The 26,909-nt window shown below is 42.0% G+C and overlaps 1 protein-coding gene across 2 annotated transcripts; it reads right to left on the bottom strand.

The window, feature by feature from the left end:
• Positions 1–3,807: 3,807 nt before the first annotated feature.
• Positions 3,808–26,909, bottom strand: LOC133549981 (protein delta homolog 1). 2 transcript variants are annotated; one of them, XM_061895939.1, is made up of 7 exons: positions 26,776–26,909; positions 26,645–26,696; positions 26,468–26,540; positions 26,263–26,320; positions 21,150–21,280; positions 18,820–18,961; positions 3,809–5,659 (listed from the first exon to the last, which is right to left on the bottom strand). In XM_061895939.1, the coding sequence occupies exons 3-7, from the start codon at positions 26,523–26,525 to the stop codon at positions 4,864–4,866; spliced, it is 1,185 nt and encodes a 394-aa protein (XP_061751923.1). In that variant the 5' UTR covers positions 26,526–26,540; positions 26,645–26,696; positions 26,776–26,909; the 3' UTR covers positions 3,809–4,863. The 2 variants fall into 2 exon arrangements, with proteins under 2 accessions (XP_061751924.1, XP_061751923.1); XM_061895940.1 differs by lacking the exon at positions 26,645–26,696 and having other exon boundaries at positions 3,808–5,659; positions 26,776–26,896.

The raw sequence follows: 26,909 nt of genomic DNA on the forward strand, positions 1-26,909 counted from the left end.
CCCAGGACAAGTCGCCACCTCATCACAGTATACTGTATATATATATATATATATATATATATATATAAATATATATATATATATATATATATATATACTGTATATATATATATATTTTTTAACCTTATTCTATTTTTGTATATTGTTTATATTATTTATTGATTATAATAAGCGCGTACAGGTCAATGGTCATTACATGAACCCGTCACTTATGGGGAGAAAATTGGGGAGAAATGCACCAAACACAGAAAAAGACCTCCCTTGCAAATATTCACATTCCTTAGCTAGTTCTAATTAAATTTTAACGTGTGACCAAATCACACATGACATACAGCGTCAGCACATTTAGGACCCACAAATCGTTTTTTATCCTGCATTAGTAGGAGCGCCCAAAGAAGACTTATTGTTTTTTTAAAACAACTAGACACATGTGGACAGAATGTGAGTGGAACGTCGAACTGGCTTCAGATTGATCAATAAATGGTGGAGAGATAAAGGTAGATGACCCTTTTGGACGCTATGACAAAATGTGTATTTATTGAAATGTACAAAAGACATCAGGTAACAGCAAACATATGAGGAAAAGCAACCAATCGGTCATGATCCGCTACTTGGATCATGTCATATTCTGTTTTTGTTCCGTCTTTGTATCGTGTTCTGTTATTTGACTTCCTTAGTTCCTGGTGGCACTGCTTGTTTTGTACACATCAGTGTCACCTGCTTTTTGTTTTTGACGCGCACCTGCCTCGTGATGACTCTCCTTATTTAAACCTGCCTTTTTCGTTACTCGATCTCCCATTCTAGTTTATGATCCGTACAATAGGTGACGACGCTGTTTCCCAATTGTAGTAAAAATATATTTTTTGTACTTGTTAGCTTCCGCGCTACTCCTTGTTTGTTCCCTAGCTCACGTGCAAGCACTTTTTGTTCTTTCTAGCTCCCATGCTAGTTCTGTTTGTTTTGACTTTCGTGCCTTGTGCAAGTGTGTCTGTTCTTAGTTTGTTTTGTTAGTATTAATAAATCATACTTTCTTACCTTTACGCTGTGTCCAAGTCCGACTGCATCATTCGAGAGAAAGAACCATCACCACAATGCCGGCCAACTGTCACATTATCAGTGGCATTTGTCTCTAGTCACCTACAGGCTGACTGAGATTTTTTTAACAAGGTTAGTGTCATGTATCCCTTGTTTGACATAAAGCAATGTGAATTTAATGCAGATTTGAGTCACAAACCACAAATAGAACCTGCACATTTTTTTTTAATAACATCCAATGTAAGCCAACATATATGCTTGGTAAAAATAAATACAACAACTACCACCACAATGGATAGTGTCAATCAAAAATGAGCATTATTCTCCTTTTTTGCAAGTTAATTAGTATGCAAAAAAATGTTAAATTCTGTGAATTTATTGCCACTTTTTCCTGTTATTGGCACTTGCATGGGAACTACAGTCCCGATCAAAAGTTTACATACACTTGTAAATAACATAATGTCATGGCTGTCTTGAGTTTCCAATACTTTCTACAACTATTGGTTTTTTTTTATAAGAGGGATTGGCGCATATACTTGTTGGTCTCCAAAAAATAATCATGAAGTTTGTTTTTTTTATGAATTTATTATGGGTCTACTAAAAATGTGACCAAATCTGCTGGGTTAAAAGTACACATACAGCAATGTTAATATTTGGTTACATGTCCCTTGGCAAGTTTCACTGCAATAAGGTGCTCTTGGTTGCCATCTACAAGCTTCTGGCAAGCTTCTGGTTGAATTTTTGACCATGACATGTAACAAAAATTTAGCTGTTTGGCCAAAATATCCAGCAATATTTTGGAGGAGAAAAGGCGAGGCCTTTACTCCCAGGAACACCAATCCCACCGTCAAGCATGGTGGTGGTAATATTATGCTCTGGGCCTGTTTTGCTGCCAATGGAACTTGTGCTTTACAGAGAGTAAATGGGACAATGAAAAAGGAGGATTACCTCCAAATTATTCAGGACAACCTAAAATAATCAGCCCGGAGGTTGGGTCTTGGGCGCAGTTGGGTGTTCCAACAGGACAATGACCCCAAACACATGTCAAAAGTGGTAAAGTAATGGCTAAATCAGGCTAAAATTAAAGTTTTAGAATGGCCTTCCCAAAGTCCGGACTTAAATGTGTGGACAATGCCGAAGAAACAAGTCCATGTCAGAATACCAACAAATTTAGCTAAACTGCAGCAATTTTGTCAAGAGGAGTGGTCAAAAGTTCAACCAGAAGCTTGTGGATGGCTACCAAAAGCGCCTTATTGCAGTGAAACTTGCCAAGGGACATGTAACCAAATATTATCATTGCTGTATGTATACTTTTGACCCAGCAGATTTGGTCACATTTTCAGTAGACCCATAATAAATTCATAAAAGAACTAAACTTCATGAATGTTTTTTGGTGGCCAACAAGTACCGTATTTCCTTGAATTGCCGCCGTGGCGCTAAACATTTAAAACCTCTAATCACTCCTGGGCTTACCAAAGGCATGTGGTAAAGGCAAGCATGTGCTAATTATTTTAAAACCTCTTCTCACTCCGGCACTTACCAAAGGCATGCAGTAAAAATTTGAGTGTGATGTAAGGATATCATCATGAAAAGCACATTTAATAAAAAAAATATATTTTGGTCTTACCTTTACTTATAAATGAAGTCCATGCTAGCTCCTTCTGATCAAAAGCATTGATAACTTGTTTATATAACTCTTCCTTATCTTTCTTCAGTTTTAAAAGTCTCTCTGTTTCGATATGGATCTTCCTTTATTACCTCCTGCTTCGATTGAAAGTCCAGTTTAGAAAACTGCTATCAAACCGCTGCTATCAGTTAGCTTGGCTCCCCAAGTGCGGGCGACGACAGAATTATCCTCGGGAAACTCCCCCTCCTGTTCTGCTCCGTGAATGATGTCTTTATCCCACCGCTGCCACCATGAAGTGTTATTGTATAAATAATACACTGGGTATTTAGGACTGGAACATGCTTTATTTCAGCCCGGTTGTTTACATGGCCAGCATAGAAGTAGTGGTGTTACATCCCAAAAGGTACGTCGTGCATCCTCCGCGTCATATCTGTCCCAGCACATATCATGTCACTCATTGTCACTTCTTCTAAAGCCGACTAGTCGCAAGAAGGATCACTAGCGCCCTCTACCACCAGGAGGCGGGAGTCATTTAATGACTCATATTTGACAGACGCAGCTACGGTATAATTATAAAACATAGCTGCTTACTGTTCTTTTTAGCAAACCCGTATTCAATAGCTTGGACTTTATATCCTACTAAATAGGTCTTAATATTCTTACCTTTATGTGATTCTAAATTACTGGTATTGAAATCAGCCTCCTCCATTTTGAAAAAGATGACAGGGGAAGTGTCACTTGTGACGTCACGAGTTTGACCCGGCGGTAATACTAAGCATGCGCTAATTATTTTGCGAAGCGAGTTTGACCCGGCAGTTATTCAAGGCAGGCGCATACTACAGTGGGGCAAAAAAGTATTTAGTCAGCCACCGATTGTGAAAGTTCTCCCACTTAAAATGATGACAGAGGTCTGTAATTTTCATCATAGGTACACTTCAACTGTGAGAGACAGAATGTGAAAAAAAAAATCCAGGAATTCACATCGTAGGAATTTTATTTGTAAATTATGGTGGAAAATAAGTATTTGGTAAACCATTCAAAGCTCTCACTGATGGAAGGAAGTTTTGGCTCAAAATCTCACGATACATGGCCCCATTCATTCTTTCCTTAACACGGATCAATCGTCTTGTCCCCTTAGCAGAAAAACAGCCCCAAAGCATGATATTTCCACCCCCATGCTTCACAGTAGGTGTGGTGTTCTTGGGATACAACTCAGTATTCTTCTTCCTCCAAACACGACGAGTTGAGTTTATACCAAAAAGTTCTATTTTGGTTTCATCTGACCACATGACATTGTCCCAATCATCTGCTCTATCATCCATGTATCCGTTTTGGTATAAACTCAACTCGTCGTGTTTGGAGGAAGAAGAATACTGAGTTGCATCCCAAGAACACCATACCTACTGTGAAGCATGGGGGTGGAAACATCATGCTTTGGGGCTGTTTTTCTGCTAAGGGGACAGGACGATTGATCCGTGTTAAGGAAAGAATGAATGGGACCATGTATCGTGAGATTTTGAGCCAAAACCTCCTTCCATCAGTGAGAGCTTTGAATGGTTGACCAAATACTTATTTTCCACCATAATTTACAAAATAAATTCTTTAAAATTCTTACAATGTGAATTCCTGGATTTTTTTTTCACATTCTGTCTCTCACAGTTGAAGTGTACCTATGATGAAAATTATAGACCTCTGTCATCATTTTAAGTGGGAGAACTTGCACAATCGGTGGCTGACTAAATACTTTTTTGCCCCACTGTATATACCCGGCGGCAATTCAAGGAAATACGGTATGTGCTCCAATCACTCCATTACAAAAAAAACAAGAGTTGTAGAAATTAATGGAAACTCAAGACAGCCATGACATTACGTCCTTTACAAGTGTATGTCAACTTTTAGATCGCGACTGTAGAGCTGGAAAAACCCAACAATGTTTAGTTATGGTTGTACAGTAAATACACATCTTTTACTGGACGCCATTACCAGGCGTACCTCTGTCCTTTTGCAAGTTTCGCCTCAACACGACATAAAGAAAACTCACAATGTTTGCATATAATAACTAAATGACTATTTCGCAGCAGAGTTATAATAGTCACATGACGAAATACCACATTGCTGTTTGGTAAAACTTGAAAAAGTACACAATCTACTTTTCCTGCTACTTTTTACACGATACATTCACTGGTGTCTCCTTCAAGACCTCAGATGGAGGTGTAATGCTTCCCAAAGCTATTCAGTCTGATCTTCTCCGGCAGGATAATGTTCACCGAATGCTCCGTCTCCTCCTGGCCGGCTCCGCCCACCTCCCTCAGCAGGTGCTCGCGCTGCCGCCGTACCAGCTTGCTGTACTTGGCGTTAGCCATCCAGGCCTCGCAGCGGCCGAACAGCACGATGCCGGTGGTGAGCAGGACGACCAGGCAGGTGAGCAGGGCCAGCATGCCGAAGCAGACCAGCTGACCGTGCGTGGACAAGGCCCCCGCCGAATGGTGGACCGTCTCTTTCAGAGTGATCTTGAGCAGGTCCCTCTCAGGCGGTTGGAGGAGCTTGTGGAAGGCGTGTGCAGGGAGTGAGTAATGCTGCGGGGTTAGCGCAAACACCCTGTGGTCCACGGGATTGGCGCCGGCCGGTTTGGGCTTGGGTTTGGGTTTGTGCTGCAGGGAACACAGCGGACCTGAAAACCACCTGGGACAAACGCACCGGAAGGTTCCGCCGGGTCGCTCGGCGCACGTGGCCCCGTTGGCGCAGGGCTTGACGCCGCACGGCAAGGCGCCCGCCGTGTCATTACAAGTTAAACCGGCGAAGCCCGGCGGGCAGGAACAGGTGGAAGCCCCGCCGTTGTTTGTGCAGTTGGCGCCGTTCAGACACGGGTTGGGTCGGCAACTGTCGGCACGTTCCTCGCAGAAGTCGCCGGAAAATCCCAGGGGACATAAACAGGAAGTGCGGACATCCGAGGTGTCGTCCGTGTCCTTACAAGTGCCGCCGTTCTGGCAAGGAGAGCTGAAGAACAGAACAGCGTAGAGAAAATAGTGCCTGCTAGTAAACAGCCTTGATCTCACTGCAGTGTCTTTTAAGCTCAACGTAATGATTAATGAGGCTCCCCAGGGTAGTGTCCTGGGGCCCCTTCTCTTTTTTCTTTGTTGGTTTCATTTGAGACAGGTGTGTCAAACTCATTTAAGATCGGGGGCCACATGGAGAGAAATCGACTACCAAGTGGGCCAGGCTGGTAAAATCATGGCACGATAACTTAAAAATAAAGACAACTTCAGATTGTTTTCTTTCTTTTTCTACATCATAATGTTGTTGGGGTTTTTTTTACACTTACATGTTGTGGTTAATGGTTTTCCATTTTTATTTGTCCTTATTTATATTTTCTGAATAAATTATGTGACAAATAATTCAACAGTAAAAGCCATCCATCCATTTTCTACCACTAATTCCCTTTTGGGGTTGCGGGGGGCGCTGGTGCCTATCTCAGCTACAATCGGGCGGAAGGCGGGTTACACCCTGGACAAGTCGCCACCTCATCGCAGGGCCAACACAGATAGACAGACAACATTCACACTCACATTCGCACACTAGGGCCAATTTAGTGTTGCCAATCAACCTATCTCCAGGTGCATGTCCGTGGAAGTGGGAGGAAGCCGGAGTACCCAAAAGGAACCCACGCATTACAGGGAGAACATGCAAACTCCACACAGAAAGATCCCGAGCCCGGGATTGAACCCTGACTACTCAGGACCTTCGTATTGTGAGGCAGACGCGCTAACCATTCTCCCAGCGTGAAGCCCTAACACTTACACGTTGCGGTTAATGGTTTTCCATTTTTATTTGTCCTTATTTATATTTTCTGAATAAATTATGTGACAAATAATTCAACAGTCAAATCATTGGTGTTAATTTTCAATCCATCAGGATACATGTTTTTCTTTTATCAAAATCAAAATACAAGATGTTATTTATGTGGTTTAAATAAATAAATGATAAATGGGTTGTACTTGTATAGCGCTTTTCTACCTTCAAGGTACTCAAAGCGCTTTGACACTGCTACCACATTCACCCATTCACACACACATTCACACACTGATGGAAGGAGCTGCCATGCAAGGTGCTAACCAGCACCCATCAGGAGCAAGGGTTAAGTGTCTTGCTCAGGACACAACGGATGTGACGAGGTTGGTACTAAGTGGGGAGTGAACCAGGGACCCTCGGGTTGCGCACGGCCACTATTTCACTGCGCCTTGACTGATGTACTAACATCATGTAGTTTATTTTGTACATATGTTGCATCGTCTACAAAGATACGAAAATTTCTATTGCGACATCTAGTGGACATATTTAGAACAGCAGTTTCTTTCATTCATAAATTTCAGGTAAAGTATTGTACTCATCCCGCGGGCCGGAAAAAAACCTGTTCGCGGGCCTGATCCGGCCCTCGGGCCGTAGGTTTGACACTCCCGATTTAAGACTTGACACCAATCAATTTCTGGATTACGATAGGATTTTTTTAAACAACTCAATTTGAGTATCTTACTCAAAGGTATTTATTTGTGAGGTTCCTCAGGGAACCACCCTTGGACCCTTTTTATTATTTTTATTTTATTTGTTTTTGCCATTTGGATGAACGTATGGATGCAAGGACAGATGCATAGATGGATGAATGAATGGATAGATGCATACAGTAGATGGATGGATGCCTCAATAGTTCGATGGATGAATGGAAGGATGGATGAATGGATGGATGGATGGATGGATGGATAGATGCATAAATGGATGCAGACGGTTTTATAACCGCGTTCCATTTAAGTTGGTAGTTGGAGCTCAGAATGACGTCAAAGACGTGTTGAGAGGGTTCCAGTTTCAAGATCGGATATCAAGATGGCCACATTCACAAAAGCGATTTTTTGTTGTTTGCCTTATGTGAATATAAAAAATCATGGGAAAATATACACTCTTTCAAACATGGTGTATGAAGAGTAAACACAGAAGCTATTGCGAGTGGTGTAAAGCAAATATACCACATAAAATAAATGTTGTTTACACTACAGTGTCGTAACCATATAAAAACGTACAACAATACATTGTATATAGTCTTCGACTTGGACCCAGACAAACTTTATTGATCCACCTGACTTATTTACTGCGAGAAAAACTAATTAGAAGTGGTAATAACGGATCCATCTTTGAAACAGTGGGGATGCATTGACTTTCCGAGTCGAAAATCCGACCTCAAGGGGTGGGCCAGCGAAAATTCTGACAAGGAACTCGAAAATTCTGACCTCCCTTTACAAATGTAACGCACCAATATGCTGTAGACTACGGGTAGGGAACCTATGGCTCTAGAGCCAGATGTGGCTTTTTTAAAGACTGCACCTGGCTCTCAGATAAATCTTAGCTGACATTGCTTAACACGGTAAGAAATGAATAATTCCGCTGGTAATCACAGTGTCAAAAATAACGTTCAAAATATAAAATATTTTCATGCATTTTAATCAATCCATCCGGTTTCTACCGCAACTGTTCAAGAAGTCGCTTTAATGGTAAGAGGTATTTTATTTATTTTTGGTTCGCTTCAAAATAACAATGTTATTAAAAAGAATAAGAGACTTATACTCTAAAAATGTTGGTCTTACTTAAAAACGCACGCATTTAGTTGTATTCAGTCTTAAAAAATATATCATATGGCTCTCACGGAAATAATTTTGAAAATATTTGGCTTGTATTGCTCTCTCAGCCAAAAAAGTTCCCGACCCCTGCTGTAGATGGATAGACAAATGGACAGATCGGTAGTTAAGTAGATGCAAGGGCAATTATTTAGGAAGTTCCTCAGGGAAGTGTCCTGTGCCCCCTTATCTTTTCAGTTTAAGTTAGAGCAAGATGTATTTATTTTTAGCAGACAGATGCATTAAAAAGGTTGATGTTACTGTACCACCGACCAATAACCATATTGGACTGGAGCCTGCAATGCCTCAGACTGGAAGTCTCTCCAGAGAGTGGTGAGGACGTCGGAAAAGATCATCAGGAATCCTCTTCCTCCCATCAAGGAGATCGCAAAAAGCCGCTGCCTGACCAGGGCTCAGAAAATCCGCAAAGACTCCTCCCACCCCCTACCAAGGACTGTTTCACTGCTGAACTCTAGAAAGAGGTTTCGCAGCCTCTGAAGCAGAACCTCCAGGTGCTGTAACAGCTTCTTCCCTCCGTCCGTAAGACCCTTGAACGCATCATAATTAAATTATCCCCTCAACTCCCCCCAAAATGGATTAACTCGCTGGAATAAAAAAAGACATTATAACATACATCCATAACGTAGACGCATGTGAAAAAGTGCAATATATTTATCTGTACAGTAATCTATTAATTTATTTACATATATTTATATATATTTATTTATATTATATGTATATATTCATGTATTATTTATACATATTTATTTAATTATATATGCACCTTATTTCCTTTTTTTTTATTATCCTGCACTACCATGAGCTTATGTAACAACATTTCGTTCTTATTCTGTGCTGTTAAGTTCAAATTTGAATGATGAGAAAAAGGAAGTCTATGTTTTAGTCTAAGTCTACAGCAGACATAACATGTCGAAATAAACTCAAACTCAAACATAGCCGAGGGCAAAGGTCCTTGTCACCTTTCCTCTTTAACGGAAGCTTAATTTGATTATGTAAAAGTGAAGTGATTATTTGTGAGGTTCCCCGGTGTAGTGTCCAGCGCCCCTTTTACACTTTTTTTGAAATCATGATCATATTTAAATGTAAAAGTAATTTTTGATTTACTTTCCCCTAAATATCTAAATGTATTGATATTTTCTCCATGTCATATTATGCTCCTTCCAATGCTGTTGTTGTTAGTTTTAGTTTGTATCCAATCAGAATTCAGCGAGCTTATGTTGCCATGCTGTACCAAATCTGCCAGGGGCCTTCAGAATCAACAATGCGCTGTAAGTGAACGGGGACATACAGTGATAGACAGTTGCGATAGCCAATCAGATCACAAGTTTTTGACAGTAGCCTATCCAAGTAGCCTGATGTTAACGAGACTGTGATTGGATGCTCACTTGTCATTCCAAAGTGAGTATCCAATCACGAGTTTCAATTCAGCAGGAAGCAGGAATTGTTGCGCCGTTGCCAGATCGGGATAGCAGAGAAGGAGAACAAAACGTTGATAAGGTGGCGGATATATATCCATCCATCCATCCATTTTCTACCGCTTATTCCCTTTCGGGGTCGCGGGCGGCGCTGGCGCCTATCTCAGCTACAATCGGGCGGAAGGCAGGGTACACCCTGGACAAGTCGCCACCTCATCGCAGGGCCAGGATATATATTTACAAAGCCATTTTCAAGAAGGATATTTAAAGAGAAACTACATCTTGTGAGACGATGTCGGCCAACGCCGGAAGCTAGATCAACTGTTTTGGCGATGAAATGCTCGCCATTTCTACTGAAATAAGCAGACGACGAGGGGCACCACTGGCTTGTATGCCGTTGAATAGGTCCTACTAATTGTGAGTTCAAATATTAAATTGTTTCACTTTTAATATGTTTTTTGCCATTTTAATTTTGACAGTACCACAAAAGATATGTTTAATTGCTGATTTGTTTTAATTAATTTATAAAGTCCTACCCCACCTTCCGCCCGATTGTAGCTGAGATAGGCGCCAGCGCCCCCCGCGACCCCAAAAGGGAATAAGCGGTAGAAAATGGATGGATGGATAAATGCGCCAGAAAATAACCCTGTGGAGATACGGAGCCGACGAGCCGACAGCAGGCTCGGACAAACGATGGTCCGGCCCAAGATGGCGGCGAGAAGGCGGAGCATGCAGCGAAGCAGAGAGGCGGGGCGCACTCGGAGCGGCGCTGCAGCCAGCCGAGTCAGGAGTGTAAACTACACACCTGTTCTAAATCCCATCGTCTTCTGCTGCAGCATAAAAGGGGCGAAGGAAGAACACTCGGGGCAGAAGTAGGAGAACTAGGAGAAAGAGCGACAACGACCAAGAGCGAGCCGAAGACAAAAGCGAGGACGCAGCCGATCAAACAGCGAGGGAGGAGCGAGCAGGAAGGAACGGAGCAGCTGAAAAGCGGTCCGACGAAAAGACAAGCTGTTATTGAAAAATAAAGCGAGTCAAACCTGCTCAGCGATGTCATTCCTCAAAGATCCATGCAACCCACACGATGGCGGCAAGAAGCCATTTATAAACCCGTTTTGTACACTGTTGAGGTGTTTCAATGGACAGTAGTGTATGAATTTGTTTCTGTAAAGTATTTATCCATCAATGGTCATGTGGTGAAATCAATTATGCTATTTTGAGAGGTCTTTTTTGAAGTCGGACATCACTGAAGGCCGAGGTGGGAAACGCACGGCATTCCAAGGCAATAGATAGATTGTGCTGTTATTATGGTCCCTTTAAAGTTAAAGTTACACTAGGTGTAGAGAAATTATTCTCTGCATTTGACCCATCACCCTTGATCACCCACTGGGAGGTGAGGTGAGGAGAGCAGTGGGCAGCAGCAGTGGTCGCGCCCAGGAATCATTTTTGGTGATTTAACACCCAATTCCAAACCTTGATGCTGAGTGCCAAGTCGGGAGGCAATGGGTCCCATTTTTATAGTCTTTGGTATGACTCGGCCGGAGTTTGAACTCACGACTTACCGATCTCAGGGCGGACACTCTAACCACTTTGTCTTGCCAAACAAGAACCCAGTTGATTTTGACAATCTAACTTAGTAACCAAAGCCCAAAAGTCGTCGTCAAATCGCTACTTGTCTCATATGTCAACCAATATTCCTCCCATTGACTGACAAAGTATTAAGGCAAGAGCCCTATTGATTTATGACTGTATTTTTCCTGTCCTGTCTGATACACTTCTACATCGTCAGGTAATTAAACCCCTTGACCATGGTTAATTTGTATGGTGTCCCTTTGGGAAGTGTCTCGGGTCATTTAAAAAAATTAATTTAAACATACGCCATGATGCACTCCCTTGTGACATTATTCATGCAGCTGCAAAGGCATCTTTGCATAAAACCCACCGGGAATGTATTCACTGCTGAGTGAAAATTTCCCCAGAGACAAGATACATTGTCTGGGGATAAAAGCAAATGAAATTACATTTGGAGAAATGACGGCCCCTGCCACATTTTATTTTAGATGTTGAATATTGCAGCTGAATAGATGAGTCGTTTGCCCATAGGCACATGTACTGTATGTCACCGCACATGCAACACCATTGACAGTCCAGTACGCCGTGTGGAATAAGCTGGTTTTAATCATGAATATGGAACTTTTACCATCATATTTGTACATATTGTGTTTGCTGATGTTGCTCTTTTGTTGTTGTTATTGTTTTGTCTCTCTGTCTTATCCCCCTCTTGTCCCCACAATTTACCCCTCTGTCTTCTTTTTTTTCTCTTTCAATCCCCTCCTACTCCGGCCCGGCTGCACCAAATGATAATATAAATACATTTAATAAAGGCAAATACAAATAAAGCAACAAGAGAAGTATCCTACACTTCTTTTTTTGTAAAGTGAATCTGAACAGCCGATATGGGTATCTACATCAACTATATGATTTGCCTGAGAAGCTGGACAGGACAAAAAAAAAAAAAAAAAAATCATGATTGAATATGGAATACAAGCAAAGGTCATATCATCTCAACAAGATTCAAATCGAAACACTCACTGTCTCTGACACTAAAGTGAAGGATGTTGGATTTTTTCGTTTCTGTCTGTCTTGCAGGTCAACAGAGAAGACAATGTTGAAGAGTGTGCAGCCCTAATTGAATAAAATAATTGAATATAATAATATTCAATTATTATGCTAACTGACTGAAAGACAAACCCACATCAGGATTACGTAACCACCTGGAAGAGGTGCATGGCTTGTACTCACAGATGTGTGAGGTGAGTTCTAAGGAAAATGTTATAATAATTTAATTTGAGCAAATCTTTGGCAGAAGTGTCAGGCTTGTCCCTGGCATTTTAGTTTTGTTTTGGTTTTTCCTCTGTCATTAACCTGTCAGTGCTCTTATTTCCTGATTGTCTCCCTGAGTGCTGCTTTCCCTCAGGTGCGGCTGATTGGCACCTGGCCACACCTGGTGTCAATCAGCCAGGTGCTATTTAAACCTGCTTTGTCCTCCACTCTGAGCTGGATTATTGTCATTAATACTTGTCGTTCCTACCTGTCGTGTCGATGTCAGTGTAGCTGTATGCGGTAGCGGTAAGCTATATTCTGTAGCTGTTTGCAGCTTACTGTTTTTTTGTTCCTAGTTCCTGTTTGCTGGATCCCTGTTCCCTGTTTCTAGTTCGTCCTCCTATTTTCTGGTTTGTGTTTTTTGTCTTTTATTTCATGGACATTAAATTATGTTTTCCTGCACAATGCCTGCTGCCTTATCTGCATCTTGGGGTTCGTCACCAACACATTGTGACAGAATAATCCAGCCTAACACGAACTCCGCAGAGATTTCGATGGCGGAGAGGCTTGGCAGGATTCTGGCGATGATGGCTGAATTGAAAAAAACCAGCCTCATTTAAAGCCCTCTCTCACCCATCCCTTTCATCTGTGGGCCTATCTGGGGACGTCTGGGATCCGTCCCTTGATGGGGGGGCTATGAGTAGCTGTGCGGCTGGGGAAGCACAGCTACTTCTTGCCCCAGTGGGTCTGCAACAGTCGCCACCACGCACCAAGGTGGGAAAGCAGACGCCACCACGCACTCCGGTGGGCCAGCAGACGCCGCCACCACCATCCTCTCCGGTGGGCCAGCAGACACTGCCACCACAATCCTCTCCGGTGGGCCAGCAGGAGCCGCCACCACCATCCTCTACTGTGGGCCAGCAGGGTTCGCCACCACCATCCTCTCCGGTGGGCCAGCAGACGCCACCACCATCCTCTCCGGTGGGCCAGCAGGAGCCGCCACCACCATCCTCTCCAGTGGGCCAGCAGGGTTCGCCACCACCATCCTCTCCGGGGGGCCAGCAGAGGGCACCACCATACTCTTGTCGGCCACAGATGTGGTCGTTTCACGGGCAACCGCCTCGCCAATTGCGGCGGCGTTCAACTCGCCGTCGCCACCTAACTCTTCCCCGCTGGTTGCGGGGACACTGGGCCTGGCGGCCCACCTACTTGTGCTCCCTCCACCCTCCCGTGACATTGGACTGTTTTTGTTTTTTTGACGGGGGCTGGGAGTTCGAGAACGTCTGGTATCCGTTATGGGAAGGGGGGCTACTGTCAAGCTTGCCCCTGACAGTTTGTTTTTGTTTTTGTTTTTCCTCTGTGTGTGTGTAGTATTTCCTGTCAGCGCTCTTGTTTTGGTTCCTTTTCCTGTTTGTCTCCCTGAGTGCTGTGTCCCTTCAGCTGTGGCTGATTGGCACCTGGCCACACCTGGTGTCAATCAGTCAGCTGCTATTTGAACCTGCCTTCTCATCCGATCTGTGCTGGATTATTGTCATTAATACATGTCGTTGAACCTGTAGTTGTTTGCAGCATGCTGTCTTTTTGTTCCTAGTTCCTGTTTGCCGGATCATGTTTCCCATTTTCCAGTTTGGCTGTTCCTGGTTTCTGGTTTATGTTTTTTCCTTTATTTGATGGACATTAAATCATGTTTTCCTGGACAAAGCCTGCCTGCTCTGCATTTTGGGGTCCGTGACAAGAAGTAATGACAAGGAGGAAAATTGACGATAACTGATTTTATTCATAGATTTTTTTATTTATTATTACAGTGTTTGTATAAGTTGCTGATGAAAAAAGTCTAGTGGTTATTGACATGAATGATGTGTAACGTCTCCTAATTTGTTTTGTCTTTCCTCACTTCCGTATTCTTGGTAAACCGAAAGACTATGTATGTGTCTTTGCATTTCCTGTCGTTTTTTTTTTCTTTATTTCCGATTATCGTCACTTGTTGTCCTTGCCTTTGACACCCGCATCTTTCAGAAACTTTTCAATCCGTCCTTCGTCTGCTTTGTTTTCTGCTGTTCCTGTGTACTTCTTCTGTTGGTGATTAGTTTGAGCGCTGCTGCCACCTGGCTGGAGACATGTGTATTGATTGAGCATGAATAATGATGCTAATGCAGTGGAACTTCATCCATTTTCTACCGCTTGTCCCTTTTGGGGTCGCTGGAGCCTATCTCAGCTGCATTTGGGCGGAAGGCGATTACACCCTGGACAAGTCGCCACCTCATCGCAGGCAGTGGAACTTCCATTTACGTTATGTTTATGTTAATTGATTCTTGAATAGGGTTCAAGAATAAAAAAGTTTGGATATTGAAGCAAATTTCTCCATGAGAAGCAATGTAAACGTAAATAATGTGTTACAGGCTGGACAGAATTCCATATTTTAGTAAAGGTTTGTATACTTCGGACACGATAACGTATTATTAATTATTATTTTATTATTTTAATATTCATATCAAGTGTTATAAAGTACCGTCTTTCAAATTTAATTAGGGACAGCGTGGCGCAGTGGGAGAGTGGCCGTGCGCAACCCGAGCGTCCCTGGTTCAAATCCCACCTAGTACCAACCTCGTCACGTCCGTTGTGTCCTGAGCAAGACACTTCACCCTTGCTCCTGATGGGTGCTGGTTTGGCGCCTTGCATGGCAGCTCCCTCCATCAGTGTGTGAATGTGTGTATGAATGGGTAAATGTGGAAGTAATGTCAAAGTGCTTTGAGTACCTTGAAGGTAGAAAAGCGCTATTCAAGTACAACCCATTTATCATTTATAACAAGGGGGTGGTGGAACTTTTTGTTTATAACAAAGCAAGGATCAACAACAAACTGAACTGTCCCCTTTTGCAGCCACCCTGCCAAAAACACAAACACAAACACACACACACACACACACGCGCGCACACGTACGCACGCACACACACACTGTCACTACGAGCCCTGTGGTGCACTCACAGTTTGAAATCCCCAAACTCCTTCACTTTAAATGCCATGTTGCAACAATGATTAGGAATAAAAAATACAAAATTACACTTTATCTCAGTTTCCCCAAACTACGGATTTGGTTCGCCAGTGTTCAACATCCAGTCCGTGGGATGTCCCAAGTTTAAAAAACATATATATTTTTGATTTTTTTTTTTTTTTAAATGTCCTTTCTAATCCATTTTCTACCGCTTGTTACTCTCGGTGTCTCCTTGCCGCTCAGCTAAATTATATTGTCTAAAAATGCATTTTCTCTTCGATAACATGACATCATCGCGCTCGTGGAGTATACATTGTGAATACATTGAGAACAGGAAGTGAACACAAGTTTCAGCAACTGTTATGTTGTCACACCTGGGTGAAGTATTGTCTGGTTTCATGTTGTCTTGTCATTTCCTGTTTTATTTTGAAAGGTTAACTCTCCCTCTTGTTTCAGGTCACTTGCTTTTCCTCCTGTTTCACTGGTCTGATGTCTCTCCCGATTGCCTGATTGTGCCCACCTGTGTCACCCTCCCTCATGTGTATAAATGTCTGGTCCTCCTCTTGTCTTGTGCCAGAGTATCTCGTCTTGTTACGTGTCCACAGCCTTGTCCACAGCCTTGAATCACATTCGCTAAGTATCGCCTTGCCTTGTTTATTGATTTCTTTGTTTCCTCTGAGAAAGAGTGATTTTGTTTGCTAAAGTTTTTGGTCTAGAATTTTGTGTGTTTATTTCAGTGTTTTGCCTTACTTTTTTTTCCCTCCTCATGGAGCGCTTTACTTTGTAGTTATCTCAGCTTCTTATAGCGTACTTTCTGTTTAGAGTTTCTGGTCTCCTCTGCGTGAGTGATTTACTTTTTTTGCTAATCATAGATTGTTGTTCTTTTTGTTATTAGATTCGTGTGTAATTTTGCTATTGGCTTTTTCCTCCCTATGGAGTGATTTTCTGTTTATTGCGTCTTGCCCATTTGTCTTTTGTTATCATAGATTCTATAGCCGCCTTGCCTTAATCACTCTGTTCACAGAGATTTCAAAGAAAACTGTTAAATAAAGCCTGTGTCAATTGTCCCCTTCTGCACCTGAGTCCTCATTCTCGCCAAGGTTTAACATATGTAAAGAAAAGGGGTAGGATTATATAAGCTCTGCTTCTTCCTACTCCTTTTCGGACATGTTAAAAAGAGAAACTGGAAATTGTGACGTATCATGTTGTATGCTTGCATGTTCGAAATAAACTCAAACTCGTGCCGCAGTGTCGTCAAGTGCTTTGTCTTTCAGTCAACTAGCTGGCCTGTCCCCCTTCGTAGCCACCCTGCCGACACACACACACACACACAAACACACCCTGTCACTACTAGCCCTGTGGTGCACTAAGTTTGAATTCCCAAAACTCCTTCATTAACAGCCGGGTTGCAATAATTATTTGGAATATAAAATATAAAAAAATACACTTTATCTCAGGGGTCCTGTAACTAATTGTACAAAATGTGGCCCGTGGGAAGTCCCAAATTAAAATAAAAAAAAATAAATAAAATAAAAACAAATACATTTATATATATATATATATATATATAATATTTTATATATATATTTTTTTTATTTAATTTTATTTTATTTTTTTTAACTAAAGGATTTGGTGAATGTGCATGTGAAACTTGTGGGGTTCAGTACCTCCAATGAGGTTGAGAACCACTGCTTTAAAGTAAAGTTAAAGTACCAATGATTGTCTCACACACACTGGTGTACTGACCATGGCGTTACTGTCCTCCATTTGCCTGCCAACTCCCCTGACCTAAACCTCATAGAGAATTTGTGGGTTATTGTGAAGAAGAAGCTGATAGACAGCAGGCCAAGCCCAATAATGCTTATGAGCTAAAGGCCGCTATTGAAGCATCCTGGGCATCCATAACACCTCAGCAATGCCACAGGACACTTGCCTCAATGCCACGCCGTATTGATGCAGTAATCTGTGCAAAAAGATTCCCAACCAAGTACTGAGTGCATTAATTGACATTTTCAAATGTTTGATTTTGTTTTTGCTGTTATACATTTTTTTTTTTACTTGGTCTGAGGAAATATTCTAATTTTTTGGGATAGGATTTTTGAGTTTTCTTAAGCTGTATGCCATAATCAGCAATAATAAAATAATAAAAAGCTTGCAATATTTCAGTTGATGTGTAATGAATCCAGAATGTATGACATGTTCATGTTTTTAGTTGCATTACAGAAAAAAAGGACTTTATCACAATATTCAAATTTTCTGAGACAGTCCTGTATATATATATATATGTATATTATTTTCTTTTTCTTTTATTATTTTTTTAACATCTGTCCTTTCTAAATCATTTTCTACCACTTGTTACTTTCAGTGTCTCCTAGCCGCTCAGGCATATAATATTGTCTAAAAATGCATTTTCCCATCGATAACTTGACATCATCGCACTTGCGCCACAGTGTCGGAAAGCGCTTTTTCAGTCAATTGGTGCGCAAGGAATTTACATATATATATATATATATATATATATATATATATATATATATATATATATATATATATATATAAGTATGAGGTGGCAACTTGTCCAGGGTGTACACCGCCTTCCACCCGATTGTAGCTGAGATAGGCTCCAGCGAGCTCTGCACAACCCCAAAGGGAATAAGCGGTTGAAAATGGATGGATATATATATATATATATATATATATATATATATATATATATATATATATATACACTGTACATATACAGTCCGGCCCCCGGCCAAATTGTTTTAACCCAATGCGGCACCCGAGTCAAAAAGTTTGGGGACCCCTGATTTATTTTATCAGTTAATCTATGTGTGAAGTGTCGACAACGCTATAGCTACTTCTTGAATGTTTCAAACATTGTTTCGTTGGACACATATCAACCTAAAAAATCGTGAAAACTGTTTTAAAAAGGCTGAAAAAAAAAACTTTCGAAAAAGCACACAACATAGCCCAGTAGCTGCTGTGTTGACTGAATGAGGACAAAATGATTGGTAGACACACAACAGGTGGATATGGTCGTACACCAAAGCATATTTTTACACGGTCTATGGTTTCATAAATAGAAACGTTCACACAACGAGGGGTTTGTAAATATAAGTTCCACTGCACAATACCCCACTAGTTGGAAAACAAAAGAGACTGGCGGGTGTTCCACTTAATATATATTTTCTTGCTTCTAATGAATTAAACAGGTAAAAAAATGGGGAAAAAAAAGTGTGTGTACCCTTTAGAGTGACAGAGGTTCTTCTTCTGGTGACATGTGGGCCCAATGTATCCATAGGGACAGATGCACAGGTAACCCCCCTCTCCAGTCTCTATGCATGTGGCGTTCCCAGAACAAGGCCTGGATGAGCACCGGCGAGTATCTGCGTTGACACACACACACACACACACACACACACCAACACACACAAACACACACACACACACACACACACACACACACACACACACACACACACACACACACACACACACACACACACACACACACACACACACACAAGCATTCTGTTTTTAGATCTTACGTCCCACATGCTTGGCAATATGGCTCGTTTTTTTTGCCTCGCCTTTTCCATTTCCTCGGTGCGGCAGCAAAAGTGAGAACGTCACCCCCCCCCCACCCCCCCCACTCCCACACCCCAGATCAACCAGTGACTCATTTTATGTCGCTAATCACGTCTTAAGCAACTAGCTTTAAAGGCCTACTGAAACCCACTACTACCCACCACGCAGTCTGATAGTTTATATATCAATGATGAAATATTAACATTGCAACACATGCAATACGGCCTTTTTAGTTTACTAAATTACAATTTTAAATTTCCCGAGAGTTTCGTCTTCGAAACGTCGTGTAATGATGACGTACACGCAAGACATCACAGGTTTTTAGGAAGTATGAGCGCTGCGCTCACACACAGCTAAATGTCGTCTGCTTTAACGGCATAATTATACAGTATTTTGGACATCTGTGTTGCTGAATCTTTTGCAATTTGTCCAATTAACATTGGAGAAGTCACAGTAGAAATATGGAGTTGGAAAGCGTTAGCCTTTAGCCACACAAACACAGGGTGATTCCTCGTTTAAAATTCCTGGAGGTGAAACTTTCCTATGGATCAGAGCGCGGTCAAGAGAACATGGATCCCGACCACATGACTTAAATGCTTCAGTAGAAGCATTTAAGTCTCACCTTAAAACTCATTTGTATACTCTAGCCTTTAAATAGACCTCCTTTTTAGACCAGTTGATCTGACGCTTCTTTTCTTTTTCTCCTCTGTCCCCCTCTCCCTTGTGGAGGGGGTCCGGTCCTATGACCATGGATGAAGTACTGGCTGTCCAGAGTCGAGACCCAGGATGGACCGCTCGTCGGGACCAAGGATGGACCGCACGGCTGTGTATCGGTTGGGGACATCTCTACGATGCAGATCCGACTCCGCTTGGGATGGTTTCCTGTGGACGGGACTCTCGCTGCTGTCTTGGATCCGCTTTGAACTGAACTCTCGAGGCTGTGTTGGAGCCACTATGGATTGAACTTTAACAGTATCATGTTAGACCCCCTCGACATCCATTGCTTTCGGTCCCGTAGAGGGGGGGTGCCCACATTTGAGGTCCTCTCCAAGGTTCTCATAGTCATCATTGTCACTGGCGTCCCACTGGGTGTGAATTCTCTTTGCGCACTGGGTGTGTGTTTTCCTTGCCCTTATGTGGGTTCTTCCGAGGATGTCGTAGTCGTAGTGGTTTGTACAGTCCTTTGAGACATTTGTGTTTTAGGGCGATATAAATAAACGTTGATTGATATATTGATTGATTGATGTCAACCAGCAGGTTTCGGTAAGAAAATTGTGGTTAAAAAGACGGTTCTTACCGGAGAAAGGCTGAGCTTGTGCCGTCCATAGCTGCTGTCGACTCCCCTAAGACATTGGCGTCAAGACACCCGTGGAGACACCCTTCTGACTATCAGGTAATATTAAACTCACTAAAACACTAGCAACACAATAGAAAGATAAGGGATTTGCCAGAATTAACCTAATAAATGTGTGTAAAAACATCGGACTCCGTCCCAATGCAATCGCGTTTTTTTTTTTTTTTCTACTCCGTCTCTATCAATATCCTCAAACACGAATCTTTCATCCTCAAATTAATAGGAAATTGTTGTTTTCTCAGTCCGAATAGCACTTTTTGTTGGAGGCTCCCATTAAAAACAATGTGAATATGTGAGGAGCCCTCAAACATGTGACGTCATCGTCTGCGACTTCCCGTTAGAGGCAGGGCATTTCTCTTAGCACCGAAAGTTGCAAACTTTATCGTGGATGTTCTCTACTAAATCCTTTCAGCAAAAATATGGCAATATCGCGAAATGATCAAATATGACACATAGAATGGACCTGCTATCCCCGTTTAAATAAGAAAATCTCATTTCAGTAGGCCTTTAATGACAATGGGGTTTGACCTTAACAATTTCCCAGGCCTGAAAATAAATCCCGGCACATTAGACGTGTCCCTGCGGGCTGGGTGACTCACTCGGCCTCACCTCCGGGGGCCGTGTGCGCTCACCTTGGTCACACAGGCTGCCCACCCAGCCCTCCTGACAGATACACTGCCACGCTTTCTCGCAGGAGCCGTGCGAGCAACCCGGGAAGGGGATGCAGCGCTCGCAGTCGTCTCCTTGCCAGCCCGGTTTGCACCTGTAAATAGCAAAGGGTAGAATTCTTAACTATTAATACACCACCCACAATGCTTTGTGCTCCTCTCGGCCTCATAATGCCAGCATGCTGCGGATAATGCTTTTATTAGGACTGGATTTTATTTTATTTATGGTTACAAAGAGCTAGGGAAATCCATCTTTTTTATGCACTTGTCTACTAAAAAATAATCATTCTGTAAATCAGGGGTGTCAAACGTACGGCCCGGGAGTCGGATCAGGCCCGCGAACCGGTTTTATCCAGCCTGCGGGATGGGTTTGCTTAGTAGAAAAATTAACCTGAAATTTTTGAATGAAAGACACTGCTGTTCTAAATGTGTCCACTAGATGTCGCAATAGCAATTATTTGTATCTTTGTAGATGATGCTACATATGTACAAAATAATCAATCAATCAATCAATGTTTACTTATATAGCCCTAAATCACTAGTGTCTCAAAGGGCTGCACAAACCACAACACAAACCACTACGACATCCTCGGTAGGCCCAAATAAGGGCAAGGAAAACTCACACCCAGTGGGACGTCGGTGACAATGATGACCCATGTGATGTTAGTACATCAGTCAAGGAAAATGATCAGACTACATTAATTATAGGGCTACGAATCTCTGGGTGTCCCACGATTCAATTCAATATCGATTCTTGGGGTCGCGATTCGATTATAAACCGATTTTTTTGATTCAACGCGATTTTCGATTCAAAAACGGATTTTTTCCGATTGAAAACGATTCTGTATTCATTCAATACATAGGATTTCAGCAGAATCTACCCTAGTCTGCTGACATGCAAGCAGAGTAGTAGATTTTTTTAAAAAGCTTTTAAAATTGTAAAGGACAATGTTTGATCAACTGATTGCTATAATGTAAATTTGTTTTGGTTGCGATCCGTTACTCGGATCTTCACATGTTATTGTTTATTTTTCCATTGTTTTTTAATTCTCCGTCTGACCCGTTCATTTCCCGTTTTGTCCATCACTATGGTTACTCATCAGTCCACCTGCTAATCACGGTTCCTGCACACCTGTTTCTTGTTATCACCACCCTTTATAAACCAGCTTTTCTGTTCACTCATTGTCGGATCATAATTTGCCCACGCGCAGCAGTGACGACTCTCATCTTTCTCGTTTGTACATTCTTGCTAGCTTTTACGCTAAGCCATTTGTTTATTTCCAGCTCACATGCTGAGGAGTTGTTTTTTCTGTTTTTTGTGTGCCTTCGTGCCAGCTTAGTTTATTATTCTGTATTTCCTAGTTCTCATACTAGCGTATTTTGTTTGCATTCTCTTTACACCAGTGTTTTTGTTCCTAGCCTTTTTATTATTTAATAAATACATTATATCTTACCTTTGCTGTGTTCTGTTTCGACGCATCCTTGGGAAAACAACACCGGCATTACCATGCCGAAAAAGAGTCATCACAGTTTTAACTATTGAACGAACCAAAAATATGACTTGTTTTATCTTTGTGAAAACATTGGACACAGTGTGTTGTCGAGCTTATGAGATGCGATGCAAGTGTAAGCCACTGTGACACTATTGTTCTTTTTTTTTATTTTTATAAATGTCTAATGATAATGTCAATGAGGGATTTTTAATCACTGCTATGCTGAAGTTATAACTAATATTGATACCGTTGTTGATAATATTCATTTTTGTTTCACTACTTTTGTTTTTTTCTGTGTCGTGTTTGTGTCTTCTTTCAATTGCTCTGTTTATTGCAGTTCTTCTGAGTGTTGCTGGGTCAGGTTTGGTTTTGGAATTGGATTGCATTCTTATGGTATTGCTGTGTAGTGGTTTGTTGGATTGATTAAGAAAAAAAAAAATATTTTTTTTTAAAATGAGAATCGATTATGAATCGCACAATGTGATAATCGCGATTCGTATTCGAATCGATTTTTTTCCCACACCCCTAATTAATTACATACTGTAATTCATCTTGATAGATTGAAAATGAACACCAATGAGTTGACGGATTAACATTATCACATCATTTATTCTGAACATTTAAATAACGACAAATAAATATAGAATAATATTAACCGCAACATGTAAGTGTAAAAAAAAACACAACATTTTGATTTGTACATTTTCAGAATGTGCTTGTTCTATTTTTAAACAAAGATCTGAAGTTGTCTTTATTTTTAAGTTATCATGCCGTGATTTTACCAGTCCGTCCCACTTGGGAGTAGATTTTTCTCCACGTGGCCCCCGATCTAAAATGAGTTTGACACCCTTGCTTGTAAATGAAATTGGAAAGATTAACTTTCTTAATACTTACCCTTGAATCCTCTATGTATCTATCGTTCAATTGATATAATAGTTAAAAATAGCTGACCAATCAATTACAAATACCCCCCCCCACCTCCCACTCCCCCACCTTGTCAAAATCTTAATAAAACTTGTTCCATTTGTGCTTTTTGACATTTTTGACATTTCATGGTCTTTAAGTTAAGTTATTCTAAAATACCATGTCTGACTAATAATGCCATCCAGCTCCCATAGCTTGTCAAAATCTCCCCAAACGCGCCCCACCCCAACCAAAAAAAAAAGTTGCGTGTAAACTTTTGATGTTATGGTTTTACAGTTATGTTATTAACATGTTATGAACGTGTTATTAACGTGTTATTAATGTGTTATTAACACAAAAATAGTCAGTGAACCAACCATGTCCCATTGGTTTGTGTTGCAAATATTTTTTTGTCTGACTATTAAATAATCAACATTGTATGATTCATTGCCTGCCAAACCCCGTCGCACCTCCACACCCTTTTCCCCCATGTCAAAACCTCCCCAAAACGTGTACCAATCGTTTGTGTTGCAAATATGTTCTTTGTCTATTATAATTATTATGGATTAACGTTTGGTGAAGAGACCCTGCCCTAAGTGGAGGAGTTCAAGTACCTGGGAGTCTTGTTCACGAGTGGGGGAAGAGTGGATTGTGAGGTTGACAGGCGGATCGGTGCGGCGTCTTCAGTAATGCGGACGTTGTACCAATCCGTTGTGCTGAAGAAGGAGCTGAGCCGGAAGGCAAAGCTCTCAATTTACCGGTTGATCTACGTTCCCATCCTCACCAAAGGTCATGAGCTTTGGGTCATGACCGAAAGAATAAGATCACGGGTACAAGCGGCCGAAATGAGTTTCCTCCGCCGGGTGGCGGGGCTCTCCCTTAGAGATAGGGTGAGAAGCTCTGTCATCCGAGAGGAGCTCAAAGTAAAGCCGCTGCTCCTCCACATCGAGAGGAACCAGATGAGGTGGTTCGGGCATCTGGTCAGGATGCCACCCGAATGCCTCCCTAGGGAGGTGTTTAGGGCACGTCCAACCGGTAGGAGGATACGGGGAAGACCCAGGACACGTTGGGAAGACTATGTCTCCCGACTGGCCAGGGAACGCCTCGGGACCCCCCGGGAAGAGCTAGACGAAATGGCTGGGGAGAGGGAAGTCTGGGCTTCTCTGCTTAGGCTGCTGCCCCTGCGACCCGACCTCGGATAAGCGGTAGAACATGGATGGATGGATAGTTTTTATGTTATTAACGTGTTAGTAGTCAGTGCCACAGTCATGTCCCATTCGTTTGTGTCGGTTTGTGTTGCAAATATTGTTTTGTCCAATTATTATATCATCAACATTTTATGATTCATTACCAGACCCCCAAAACCCCTCGTTAAAACCTCCCCAAACGAAGTTTGTGTTGCAAAAATGTGCTTTGTCTATTATAATTATTATTTTATGGGTTTTACATTATTACCATGCTGTTAACCTGTTAATCTTCATAACCAGTCCCCCCAAACCTTTACGACTACAACATCCTCGGAAGAACCCACAAAAGGGCAAGGAAAACTCACACCCAGTGGGCAGGGAGAATTCACATCCAGTGGGACACCAGTGACAATGCTGACTATGAGAAACCTTGGAGAGGACCTCAGATGTGGGCAACCCCCCCCTCTAGGGGACCGAAAGCAATGGATGTCGAGCGGGTCTAACATGATACTGTGAAAGTTCAATCCATAGTGGCTCCAACACAGCCGCGAGAGTTCAGTTCAAGCGGATCCAAGACAGCAGCGAGAGTCCCGTCCACAGGAGACCATCTCAAGCGGAGGATATAAACAGCGTGCTGGCCAAGTCACATAATATATGCGGCTTTCACACACACATACTTGGTCAACAGCCATACAGGTCACACTGAGGATGGCCGTATAAAAAACTTTAACATTGTTACAAATATGCGCCACACTGTGAACCCACACCAAACAAGAATGACAAAACACATTTCAGGAGAACAGCCGCACTGTAACACAACAGAACAAATACCCAGAACCCCTTGCAGCACTAACTCTTCCGGAACGCTACAATATACACCCCCGCGCTACTACCAAACCCCGCCCACCTCATTTTTATTTTATTTTTGAATTTATTAGCCTGTGGGAAAGGTAATGTTGATATTAACCTCAGAAGGCTGCAAATAGAAAAGAGGCATTCATTTTTTTAATTAAATTTTATTTACACTGATGTTTTTTGAAAGTTGATTTTGCACTATTACGTTATATAAGCTCTGCCTGTTCCATGGGAGGAAGCCCAAATACCCGGAGGGGAACCCACGCAGTCCCGGGGAGAACATGCAACTCCACACAGAAAGATCCCGAGGATTACTCAGGACCTTCATATTGTGAGGCAGATGCACTAACCCCTGTTCCACCGTGCTACCCTATTTAAGCCTTGCTTGTTCAATAATCCTTGCAAAACTTGTTTGGGTCCCTATTAAAAGGTTAATTTGTTCAACTTTGGCCCGCGGCTTTGTTCAGTTTTAAATTTTGGCCCACTTTGTATTTGAGTTTGACACCCCTGCTATAATAGTTTAATATGGCTGATTATATGAATCATTACATATTTGTTTGTAGCACAAACAATTGGGACACGTTTGGGGAGATTTTGACAAGACATGATGTGACCTTTCTGATCGATAAAATCACTAACCTGCACTTCCCTGTCTTCTCACAAAATCCATTCTCACTGTTGCATCCAGAGCTGCATCCTTGTGAGATGGAAGGTAAAAAAAACAAAACAACAAAAAGATGTATTGTTAAGCTCGGTATTAATAGATTTGCGCCAAAAGTCAGGCAAAAATGCATTCAAAATCCAGGAGTTGGTCCGAAAAGCATGTCAAATGTAATCTGATTACCTCTGGCGACGCCTGTTAGAGCCACACTCAAGAGCAGCGTGGTGAGATGCGGAGTCATTTTGGAGCAAAATCCCTGCAAAATAAACAAGAAATGTCATAAAAGTTGAAGGTAAACACCACGTTCATCCAACAGTTGTCATGCATGCTTTTAGGCCATTTGGCTTTAAAGTGGTGCACCTTGGAAGAACACCGTGCCCGCGTGTAGACAAAGGGATAAACCACTTCCTCTCTAAAAAAAATAAAATAAAATAAAAAAATAAAAAATCCAACACATCTCTCATCACTTCAGCCAAATCATAGAATCTCACCTATGTGGCACCGGCGCAAAGTCTCCGGGTGATCCGAGTCATTTTTAATGGATGCGGCGGGGCTGTGAGAGCCAGGAGTCGGGAGCGCGCAGATGGAAGCGATAGCGCGGGTGGTGGGAGGATGGAGACGCAAA

Source organism: Nerophis ophidion, linkage group LG03 (genome assembly GCF_033978795.1).
Source record: "Nerophis ophidion isolate RoL-2023_Sa linkage group LG03, RoL_Noph_v1.0, whole genome shotgun sequence".
Lineage (NCBI taxonomy): Eukaryota > Metazoa > Chordata > Actinopteri > Syngnathiformes > Syngnathidae > Nerophis > Nerophis ophidion.